This window comes from Scyliorhinus canicula, chromosome 13 (genome assembly GCF_902713615.1).
Source record: "Scyliorhinus canicula chromosome 13, sScyCan1.1, whole genome shotgun sequence".
NCBI classification, from domain to species: Eukaryota; Metazoa; Chordata; class Chondrichthyes; order Carcharhiniformes; family Scyliorhinidae; genus Scyliorhinus; species Scyliorhinus canicula.
Window position 1 is genome coordinate 149,742,346 of NC_052158.1, and position 11,784 is coordinate 149,754,129.

Consider the following 11,784-nt stretch of genomic DNA (forward strand, 5'->3'; position numbering starts at 1 on the left):
GCCTGGCTCCGGATTTAAAATAACAAAATCACAACAACCCCCTCCCAAAAGAAAAACTGGAGGGGGGAGTGGGGTAGCGGGGGGAGGGAGGGAGAAGAGGAGGAGAGAGAGAGGGAGGGGGTGCAAAAAAAATAAATAACAGGGGGCAAAAAAGATTATTTGTCCTGCACTCCAAAGATCAATTCTTGCTGCTGCTGGTTGGGGGTGTTTGGGACATTGGAAGAAGCCTCCCAGGGGTGAGCTTTAACCCTCCCGAGGGAAGGAAGGAGAGTAAGAGGGCAGAGAAGGAGAGAGGGAAAGGGGAGAGAGGGCAGGAGGTAATAGGGACAGGAGGAAGGAGGCTGCAGAGAGGGAGAGAGGGAAGGAGGCAGCAGAGAGAGGAAAGAAGGTAGCAAAGAGAGAGGAGGCAGCAGGGAGAGAGGGAAGGAGGCAGCAGGGAGAAAGGGAAGGAGGCAGGAGGGAGAAAGGGTAGGAGGGAGAGAGGGAAGGAGGCAGGAGGGAGAGAGGGAAGGAGGCAGCAGAGAGGGGGAAGGAGGCGGCAGCAGAGAGAGGAGGCAGGAGGGAGAGGAGGGAAGGAGGCAGCAGCAGAGAGAGAGGGAAGGAGGCAGCAGAGGGAGGGAGGCTAGTGACGGACCATGCGGGAGTACAAAGTGGTCGTCCTGGGCAGCGGCGGAGTGGGCAAGTCCGCCCTGACGGTGCAGTTCGTGACGGGCTCGTTCATTGAGAAGTACGACCCCACCATCGAGGACTTCTACAGGAAGGAGATCGAGGTGGACTCCTCGCCCTCGGTGCTGGAGATCCTGGACACGGCGGGAACCGAGCAGTTCGCCTCCATGCGCGACCTGTACATCAAGAACGGCCAGGGCTTCATCCTGGTGTACAGCCTGGTCAACCAGCAGTCCTTCCAGGACATCCGCCCCATGCGGGACCAGATCATCCGGGTGAAGCGCTACGAGAGGGTGCCTATGCTGCTGGTGGGCAACAAGGTGGACCTGGAGGGCGAGCGGGAGGTGTCGTTCGGCGAGGGCAAGGCGCTGGCCGACGAGTGGAGCTGCCCTTTCATGGAGACCTCGGCCAAAAATAAAACCTCTGTGGACGAACTCTTCGCCGAGATTGTGCGGCAGATGAACTATGTGTCTCAGCCCAATGGGAACGATCAGTGTTGCTCCTGTGTGCTGCTGTGAGGAATGTCTGTACAAAATATATATTGTGAAAGGTGAGGCGGCCTCTCACTTTATTATTTTATTTTCTTTTTGATGCAGGGGCTGTGCTTCTCAAAGCAACTTTTTTTGTTGTTTAAAATGAAGGAGGGGGAAGTGTGAACCATTTTCTCTAAGTCTCTCTCTCTCTCTCTCTCTCATTTAAAAAAAAAGTCTTAAGAGCTGAGGCTGGGCGTGTGGGGGATGGGGAGACACATTTAAACCCCCTCCCAGCTGTGATGCTCCTGTTAGGCAGACAAGTTCCAACCAGCAGCCTCTCTCTGTGTGTGTAACACCAGGAAAGACAGCCTCCTCACTTAAAATGGTGGGGCTGATAATACCGTATGTGTTAGACACTGTCTATATTCACTGTGTGTCTATCTGTGTGTGTCTATCTGTGTGTGTCTATGTGTGTGTGTGTGTGTCTATGTGTGTGTGTGTGTGTCTATGTGTGTGTGTGTGTGTCTATGTGTGTGTGCGTGTGTCTATGTGTGTGTGTGTGTGTCTATGTGTGTGTGTGTGTGTCTGTGTGTATATGTGTGTGTGTGTCTATATGTGTATATGTGTGTGTGTGTCTATATGTGTATATGTGTGTGTGTGTCTATATGTGTATATGTGTGTGTGTGTCTATATGTCTATATGTGTGTGTGTGTGTCTATATGTGTGTGTGTGTGTCTATATGTGTGTGTGTGTGTCTATATGTGTGTGTGTGTGTCTATATGTGTGTGTGTCTATATGTGTGTGTGTCTATATGTGTGTGTGTGTGTGTCTATATGTGTGTGTGTGTGTGTCTATATGTGTGTGTGTGTGTGTCTATATGTGTGTGTGTGTCTATATGTGTGTGTGTGTGTCTATATGTGTGTGTGTGTCTATATGTGTGTGTGTGTGTCTATATGTGTGTGTCTATATGTGTGTGTGTGTGTCTATATGTGTGTGTGTGTGTCTATATGTGTGTGTGTGTGTCTATATGTGTGTGTGTGTGTCTATATGTGTGTGTGTGTCTGTGTGTGTGTGTCTATATGTGTGTGTGTCTATGTGTGTGTGTGTCTATATGTGTGTGTGTCTATATGTGTGTGTGTCTATATGTGTGTGTGTCTATATGTGTGTGTGTCTATATGTGTGTGTGTCTATATGTGTGTGTGTCTATATGTGTGTGTGTCTATATGTGTGTGTGTCTATATGTGTGTGTGTGTGTGTGTGTGTGTCTATATGTGTGTGTGTGTGTGTCTATATGTGTGTGTGTGTGTGTGTCTATATGTGTGTGTGTGTGTGTGTCTATGTGTGTGTGTGTCTATATGTGTGTGTGTCTATATGTGTGTGTGTCTATATGTGTGTGTGTCTATCTCTGTGTGTGTGTCTATCTCTGTGTGTGTGGCTGTCTGTGTGTGTGTGGCTGTCTGTGTGTGTGTGTCTATCTCTGTGCGAGTGTGTGTGTATCTGTGCGTGTGTGTCTGTCTGTGTCTGTCTGTGTGTGTGTCTATCTGTGTGTGTGTGTCTATCTGTGTGTGTGTGTCTATCTCTGTGCGTGTGTGTGGCTGTCTGTGCGTGTGTGTGTGGCTGTCTGTGCGTGTGTGTGTGGCTGTCTGTGCGTGTGTGTGTGGCTGTCTGTCTGTGTGTGTGTGGCTGTCTGTCTGTGTGTGTGTGGCTGTCTGTGTGTGTGCGTGTGCATGTCTCTGTCTGCCTGCGTGCGTGTCTCTGTCTGTCTCTCTCTGCCTGTGCCTGTCTCTCTCTCTCTCTCTCCCTGCCTGTGCCTCCCTCTCTCTCTCTCTCTGCCTGTGTCTGTCTCTCTCTCTCTGCCTGTGTCTGCATGTCTCTCTGTGCCTGTCTCTCTCTCCCCCACTGCCTGTGTCTGTCTCTCACTCTCTCTCTCTGCCTGTCTCTCTCTCTGCCTCTCTCTCTCTCTCTCTCTCTCTGCCTGTCTCTCTCTCTCTCTCTCTCTCTCTCGCCTGTCCTCTCTCTCTCTCTGCCTGTCTCTCTCTCTCTCTCTGTCTGCCTGTCCTGCTCTCTCTCTCTCTCTCTCTCTGCCTGTGCCTCTCTCTCTCTCTCTCTCTCTCTCTCTGCCTGTGCCTCTCTCTCTCTCTCTCTCTGCCTGTGCCCCTCTCTCTCTCTGCCTGTGCCTCTCTCTCTCTGTGCCTGTGTCTGTCTGTCTCTCTCTCTCTCTGCCTGTGTCTGCATGTCTCTCTGTGCCTGTCTCTCTCTCTCCCCCACTCCGTGTCTCTCTCTCTCTCTGCCTGTCTCTCTCTCTCTCTGCCTGTCTCTCTCTCTGCCTGTCTCTCTCTCTCTCTCTCTCTCTGCCTGTCTCTCTCTCTCTCTCTCTCTCTCTCTGCTTGTCTCTCTCTCTGCCTGTCTCTCTCTCTCTGCCTGTCTCTCTCTCTCTGCCTGTCTCTCTCTCTCTGCCTGTCTCTCTCTCTCTCTGCCTGTCTCTCTCTCTCTCTGCCTGTCTCTCTCTCTCTCTGCCTGTCTCTCTCTCTCTCTTGCTGTCTCTCTCTCTCTGCCTGTCTCTCTCTCTCTCTCTCTCTCTGTCTCTCTCTCTCTCTCTCTTTGCCTGTCTCTCTCTCTCTCTCGCCTCTCTCTCTCTCTCTCTCTCTGCCTCTCTCTCTCTCTCTCTCTCTGCCTGTCGCTCTCTCTCTCTCTGCCTGTCGCTCTCTCTCTCTGCCTGTCTCTCTCTCTCTCTCTGCCTGCCTCTCTCTCTCTCTCTCTCTCTCTCTCTGCCTGTCTCCCTCTCTCTCTCTCTGCCTGTCTCTATCTCTCTCTGCCTGTCTCTCTCTCTCTCTCTGCCTGTCTCTCTCTCTCTCTCTGCCTGTCTCTCTCTCTCTCCCTCTGCCTGTCTCTCCCTCTGCCTGTCTCTCCCTCTGCCTGTCTCTCCCTCTGCCTGTCTCTCCCTCTGCCTGTCTCTCCCTCTGCCTGTCTCTCCCTCTGCCTGTCTCCCTCTGCCTGTCTCCCTCTGCCTGTCTCTCCCTCTGCCTGTCTCTCCCTCTGCCTGTCTCTCCCTCTGCCTGTCTCTCCTCTGCCTGTCTCTCCCTCTGCCTGTCTCTCCCTCTGCCTGTCTCTCCTCTGCCTGTCTCTCTCTGCCTGTCTCTCTCTCTGCCTGTCTCTCTCTCTGCCTGTCTCTCTCTCTGCCTCTCTCTCTGCCTGCCTCTCTCTCTCTGCCTGCCTCTCTCTCTCTGCCTGCCTCTCTCTCTCTGCCTGCCTCTCTCTCTCTGCCTGTCTCTCTCTCTCTGCCTGCCTCTCTCTCTCTGCCTGCCCTCTCTCTCTCTGCCTGTCTCTCTCTCTCTCTGCCTGCCCTCTCTCTCTCTGCCTGCCTCTCTCTCTCTCTGCCTGCCTCTCTCTCTCTCTGCCTGCCTCTCTCTCTCTCTGCCTGCTCTCTCTCTCTCTGCCTGTCTCTCTCTCTCTCTCTCTGCCTGTCGCTCTCTCTCTCTCTGCCTGCCTCTCTCTCTCTCTCTGCCTGTCTCTCTCTCTCTCTCTCTGCCTGTCTCCCTCTCTCTCTCTCTCTCTCTCTGCCTGTCTCCCTCTGTCTCTCTCTCCCTCTGCCTGTCTCTCTCTCTGCCTGTCTCTCTGTCTCTCTCTCTCTCTCTGCCTGTCTCTCTGTCTCTCTCTCTCTCTCTCTCTCTGCCTGTCTCTCTGTCTCTCTCTCTCTCTCTCTCTGCCTGTCTCTCTGTCTCTCTCTCTCCTCTCTCTCTGCCTGTCTCTCTCTCTGCCTGTCTCTCTCTCTCTCTGCCTGTCCCTCTCTCTCTCTCTCTCTGCCTGTGTGTGTCCCTCTCTCTGCCTGTGCCTCTCCCTGCCTGTGTGTATGTGTCTCTCTCTCTCCGTGTCTGTATCTCTCTCTCTCTCCCTGTGTCTGTCTGTCTCTCTCTCTCTTTTGCTCTCTGCCTGTGTGTGTCTCTCTCTCTCTCTCTGCCTGTGTGTGTCTCTCTCTCTCTGCCTGTGTGTGTCTCTCTCTCTCTGCCTGTGTGTGTGTCTCTCTCTCTGCCTGTATGTGTGTCTCTCTCTCTGCCTGTATGTGTCTCTCTCTCACTGCCGGTGTGTGTCTCTCTCTTGCTCTCTCTCTCTGCCTGCCTCTCTCTCTCTCTCTCTCTGCCTCTCTCTCTCTTTCTGCCTCTGTGTCTCTCTCTCTGCCTCTCTATGTCTCTCTCTCTGTCTCTCTCTCTCTGCCCCTCTCTCTTTCTCTCTGCCTCTCTCCTCTCTCTGCCCCTTTCTCTTTCGCTCTGCCTCTCTCTCTCTGTCTCTGCCTCTCGCTCTGCCTCTGTCTCTCTCTCTCTCTCCCTGTCTCTGCCTCTCTCTCTCTCTGCCTGTCTCTCTCTCTCCCTCTCTGCCTGTGTCTCTGTGTGTGTGTCTCTCTCTCTTTCTCTCCATGTTTGTGTGTGTCTCTCTCTGTCTGTCTGATGGTGAGTGTGTGGGGGGTGTCTCTGTGTGTGGGTGTCTGGAGGGAATGGGATGAGAGTTAGCAGACACAGATTAGCATTAGAACTGTAAAGGGGGAGGGGGAAATGATTTATTTTAGATTTCAGTTGATGGTATTTTGTACAATCTGTTCTTTTGTTCACTGTGAGGGGAGGGATGAATTGTAAGTGAATCTCAATGAATGATGAATTTGTTGGTTTATTTAACTGATGTTTTTTTTGTGTGTCCCCTTCCGTAGGCACAGAGTTTCTATGCAAAGTTGGAAATATGGATATTTGGCATCCCATTTCTGGTGGCACCCACCTATACTTGGAGACACTGTAACAGATGCCCCACGATGTGGATCAGAGCTCCATCTTACTGCTGTTTTATTCATGGGATGAGGGGGGAAAGTACATCTATTTTTTGTTGAACTGCTGTGACTTCATTTTCTTTTGCCCCCTCTTCCCCCCCTTTCCTCCTCCCCGCCTCCATGACCCTCTAACCTCTCTCCCCGCTCCCGTAACCCCACACCCCAGTTGAAAGGAAAGGGGAAAGGTAGGGCAAACCTATTTAACATTTGGAAAAAAAATGCTGCAACAATGGTATTTTTTGTTTGAGCTGTGCTGTGAATGTGACAACCGTGGACTTGTACAAACAAGCAGGGAGGGTGGGGGGGAGGGAAGAAATGGACAACTAGCAAGCCCAGGAGGGTGCATACAAATAACTGCTATGGTCCCCAAACCGGCTGATCACAGGCCACCAATCACCCTTGTGTCTAGTGCCTTTGAGACTCCGCTGTCAATGCAGTACGTGCCAATCTGTGAAAGCCTCTGTGCCATCCCACTAGCTGTCAGCGCACAAAAAAAGAAAGTACTTAACAAATTTTCTTTCGAGTGTCCCCCACACAAAGCATGGCAAAGCTAAAAGACTCTCTCGACAGAATCTCCGCATCCGTTTCGTTTTTATTCTCCTCGCTTTGCCTTGCATTTCGGGTTGTTGGCGCGTCGCGTGTCTCCCCTCTCTTTTTTTTTTACTTTAAAATTCCTCCTCTTCTCGTTTCCAAAGGAACTGTGTCACCCTCACTTTGCTGTTCCGTGTATTAATCTAATCTCGCTCTCTCTGCAGGCCAACAATGACAGAGGGTGGGAGGGCCGGGGGAAGGGAGGGAGATGGAGGATGGTGGGGGGTGGGTTGGGGGGGGGGGGTTGGAATTCTTATTCTGACGCACCAAGGAATTCGGACATCCTCTGTATGTTATACATCCAGACATGCATTTAACAGCTGTGTCTGTTCCAAGACTTTTAATACAAAATGCATTTTTATATATAAAAACCCCAAACAAAAACAATTAAGTGTTGGATATTTTATTGTGCATCTTGCCGTTTCAAATATAGCAACAGAAGGCTGCCATCGTCAGTCTGAATGTATGTTGTATGTTGTTTTTAGACATTGTGATACCTCCTATTTTAACTGTGCCTGGTTGGGGGGGGGGGGGGGGATGTGCAATACTGGATGTTGTGGCCACTTGGAAAACAGTTTTGCAGAACTGTGAACCATTCGAAAGGAAAGGATGACTTGCATTTCTATAGTGCCTTGTTTGTGACCTGTCTGAGAAATGCGACCATGCACTTTGTGAGCAATGCATTACATTGTTATACTGTTACTGGGCAGATAACTTGGGAGCTGAGGATAATAAGAGGGATAAAAGGGTGGTATTGAACTTAGAAAGGTCGCCACGGTCCATAAAATGGTGGTGATGACGTGAAGAGCCTGTGCTGTAGGAATTTTGCATGCAAGATTACATAATATCTCATTGTAAATTGTGTTACACATTGTAATGATTCTTTTGATCGCGCTTGGAAAAACAGTGTGCAATGCTGAATGTTGTGGCCTCCTTGGAGAGCAATTTTAAAAAAAATTAAGTCATGGTGTTGCTAACAAGGTCAGTATTTAATGTCCATCCCTAGTTGCCTTTGGGATGTTGGTAATAAGCTGCCTTTCTTCAGCCGCCACAGTCCATGTGGCGAAGGCGGCACTGTCTGTCTGCTGTTATGTCGTGAGTTCCAGGGCTCTGACCCACTAATGATGTAGGTACAGCCATTAATTTTATCCAGGTACGACTCAGAAAGGTGGTGGTGTTCTCATTCACCTGCTGCTCTTGTCCTCGGTGTAGGAGATTGCGGGTTTGGAAGGTGCTGTTGAAGGAGGGTTTGGACAATAGCTGCGGCGTGATGCTAACTGACCTGTTTTTGAGTGGTGTCAGATGCTGAAAGCCAGAATATTTGGTGAGGGGATAATTTGCGAGTTCTCATTGTCCTGGAGTTGGGTCAGCGGATGGGTGAGCAGCCCAAGGCACGAGTTTCCTGATGTGTCAGGCATTGGAAATGAGAGGGTTAAAGTTAATGTGGGTATAGCTGCCTGAAAGTGATTTACTTGTAAAATTATTTATTCTTAAGGCTTGTTCTCCATTGTTTTGTGGGCCATTTGCCACCACGTTGCTTCAGAGGTTCTGTTCTGTTTCTTCCCCCTCCCTTTTCTACAATGTAGTATCTCGCCTTGTGTGGAGTAATCCATATAGCAGCTTGGGCAAGTCCAGGCAAATCCCAGTCACTTAAGATAGGGAGCGTCCAATCACTGGCAGTCGTGATTGAATTGCAGATTCTGCAATATCTTCCTCCAGTACTCAGAAATTTGTTAAATCTGTAGCCCTTTGTTATCTTTAACTATATAATCTGACCAACACTGTCAGCCCTGTAAACAGTGAAAAGGAAATTGCCTCTATTTTTATATTACAACACACCGTGCATTTTCATTATGTCTTTAATGTGGGGAACCATCCCGAGATGTGTCAAGAGGAACACTATCAGATGGTAGTTGACACCTTTTATGACAGGTGACCAAAAACATGGTCAAATCCGTAGGACTTGGGGAGCATTTTAAAGGAGAGCTTTAGGCAGGGGATTCTCCAGCTTTGGGCCTTTGTCGCTGATGGCATGGATAAAACCTGGGAGTTCCGAATGGGAGGTGTGAAATGAATGAAAATGAAATCAAAATCGCTTATTGTCACAAGTAAGCTTCAAATGAAGTTACTGTGAAAAGCCCCCAGTCGCCACATTCCGGCGCCTGTTCGGGGAGACTGGTACAGGAATTGAACCGTGCTGCTGGCTTGCCTTGGTCTGCTTTAAAAGTAGACTTTAAAAGTCTGCTTTAAAAGCCAGCGATTTAGCCCTGTGTGCTAAACCAGCCCCTCATTTCTAGCCTCTGTTAGGGGCTGGTTTAGCACAGGGCTAAAGAGCTGGCTTTAAAGCAGACCAAGGCAGGCCAGCAGCACGGTTCAATTCCCGTACCAGCCTCCCCGAACAGGCGCCGGAATGTGGCGACTAGGGGCTTTTCACAGTAACTTCATTTGAAGCCTACTTGTGACAGTAAGCGATTTTCTTTTCATTCTTATAGAGCACTATAGACTGCTCTATTCTCGGAGATTTGTAGGGCTCGAGTTTTGTTAAAATAAATTTAGAGTACCCAATTATTTTTTTTCCAATCAGACAGCAGTGCTAACCACTGGGCCACATTGCCGCCCTGTAGGGCTCGAGTTAATGCAGACGGGGAAGAGTGAGACTCTTGTTGAACCAAGAGCCAATGTCCGTTAGTGAGCACAAGGATGATCGATAAATGGAACTTTGAGAGTGTGAGATAGGGTAAGGGCAGCAGAGATTCGGCCGAATTCAAGCGCTTGACCTTGGGAACTGTGCCCGTTGCAGAAGACTAATGCAGTCCCTCCCCAGACCAGCACCTGTTCATTGCTCTTTAGAAAGTCCACATTGACAAAAAGTTTGGGATTTTCCAATGTGATCCGCTTGCCAGCAATTGGGATTGACTTCAGATTTTCAATTGGCTGTCTATTGTGAGACCAACCCATGAGCATCTGAGGTGCTGGAGATTCCTTGCATCTGCCATGGTGCTAATGAAAAGTAACATTTGCCGACAGTTTATTTTTGTTATTACGCAGCTTCTGAATCCTTTTAGTCTTGGTGGTGGGGGGGGAGATATTTCACGTTTTCATAAGTGTTGAAGCCATTGAGAGTGGAGTCTATTTTTGAAATGAATTGTAAGGAAAGCTTGCATTTGTTTAGTTCCTTCCTTGAGGGGTATCTTACTGAAATTTACAGGATACTGCGAGGCCTGGATAGAGTGGACGTGGAGAGGATGTTTCCACTTGTAGGAGAAACTAGAAGCAGAGGACACCATCTCAGACTAAAGGGACGATCCTTTAAAATGGAGATGAGGAGGAATTTCTTAAGCCAGAGGCTGGTGAATCTGTGGAAATCTGCCGCAGAAGGCTGTGGAGGTCAAATCACTGAGTGTCTTTAAGATAAAGATAGATAGGTTCTTGATTAATAAGGGGACCAGGGGTTATGGGGAGAAGGCAGGAGAGTGGGGATGAGAAAATATCAGCCATGATTGAATGGCGGAGCAGACACGGTGGGCCGAGTGGCCTAATTCTGCTCCTATGTCTTATGGTGACCTCAATGTCGCAAAGTGCTGAAGAAATACTCTGAAGGGTATTCATTGCTGTGACACACATTCACCAGTCAATTTATGCACAGCATGATCTCACAGACCGCATTGTGATAAAGCTCAGGTAATCTTGTTTATGTGACATCGGTTGAGGTGATCAATATTAGCCAGGACAAATTCCTCCGCTGTTCTTCGAGTTAAGTGCCATGAGATCTTTAATGTCCTCTTGAAAGGGTTAGATGGGCCCTCAGTTTAATGTCTCTTCTGAAAGATGGTACCTTTTGACAGCGCAGCATTCCTAAAATACTGCACCAGGAGTGTCAGCCTGGTCTTTGTGCTCGCTCTCGAAAAATGAGTCTTGAACCTTCTATCATCTGAGCTGCGATCTCCATAAGTCGGCAAAAGTCAGTCTTTCTGGCATACCTGTTATTTGTAGCTTAGACTATTTAAATGTATTAAAAGCCAATTACTCCGGATGCTGGAATCTGAAACAGCAGGGTAGCATGGTGGTTAGCATAAATGCTTCACAGCTCCAGGGTCCCAGGTTTGATTCCCGGCTCGGTCACTGTCTGTGTGGAGTCTGCACGTCCTCCCCCTGTGTGCGTGGGTTTCCTCCGGGTGCTCCGGTTTCCTCCCACAGTCCAAAGATGTGCGGGTAAGGTGGATTGGCCATGCTAAATTGCCCTTAGTGTCCTACAAAAAAAGTAAGGTTGAGGGGGGTTGTTGGGTTACGGGTATAGGGTGGATACGTGGGTTTGAGTAGGGTGATCATGGCACAACATTGAGGGCCGAAGGGCCTGTTCTGTGCTGTACTGTTCTATGTTCTATGAAGACAGATAATATTGGACAATCTCAGCAGGCCTGACCGCATCTGTGGAAAGAGAAGGGAGCTAACGTTTTGAGTCTCGATGACTCTTTGTAAGCTTTGACAGAGTCATCCAGACTCTAAACGTTTGCTCCGTTTTCTCTCCACAGATGCTGTCAGGCCTGCTGAGATTGTCCAGTATTTTCTGTTTTTGTTATAAATGTATAACATTGAGAGCTCTTGGATTGATGGATAACCTTGTGCTATCTGTGATTTGAATAGTAAAACTTTACATTTTAAGTCCATATTAAGAAGTGATCAATTGGCATTGTACTGCTAATCGTTTTGTATTCTTTCCCGGAACGTGTGTGTCGCTGGCTAGGCCGGCATTTTTATTGCCCTTCCCTAATACCCTTGTGAAGGTGGTGGTGAGCCGCATACTTGAACCACTGCAGTCCCTGAGGTGTAGGTAAACCCACAGTGTTGTGAGGGAGTTTTGGCTCCACATCAGTGAAGGAACGGCGATCTATTTCCGAGTCAGGATGTGTTGTGGATTGGAGGGGAACCTCCAGCTGGTGGTGTTCCAAGTATTTGGTGCCCTTGTCTTTCGGGGTTTGGAAAGCGCCATTGCAGAAATTTGCTCGTATCTCTGCCTGAAGATCCTGACCGTTGTTCGGATATGGCTGTAAAGCTGGCTGACAGCCCTGTCTTGCTGCCACAGACACATGGGCAGCACGGCAGCCCAGTGGTTAGCACCGTTGCTTCACAGCGCCATGGTCTCCTGTTCGATTCCCATCATAGGTCACTGTCTGTGCGGAGTCTGCATGTTCTCTGTGTCTGCGTGGGTTTCCTCCGGGTGCTCCGGTTTCCTTCCACACG

The 11,784-nt window shown here is 49.2% G+C and overlaps 1 protein-coding gene across 1 annotated transcript; it reads left to right on the forward strand.

The window, feature by feature from the left end:
* Positions 1 to 532: 532 nt before the first annotated feature.
* Positions 533 to 6,564, forward strand: LOC119976292 (ras-related protein Rap-2b). Its single transcript, XM_038816719.1, has 2 exons — positions 533 to 1,216; positions 5,839 to 6,564. Exon 1 carries the CDS (start codon positions 636 to 638, stop codon positions 1,182 to 1,184), a length of 549 nt encoding a protein of 182 aa, XP_038672647.1. The 5' UTR covers positions 533 to 635; the 3' UTR covers positions 1,185 to 1,216; positions 5,839 to 6,564.
* The last annotated feature ends 5,220 nt before the right edge of the window (positions 6,565 to 11,784 follow it).

Bases quoted from the DNA above. Each gene is read 5' to 3' on its own strand.
- LOC119976292 (XM_038816719.1), top strand. From the start codon at position 636: ATGCGGGAGTACAAAGTGGTCGTCCTGGGCAGCGGCGGAGTGGGCAAG.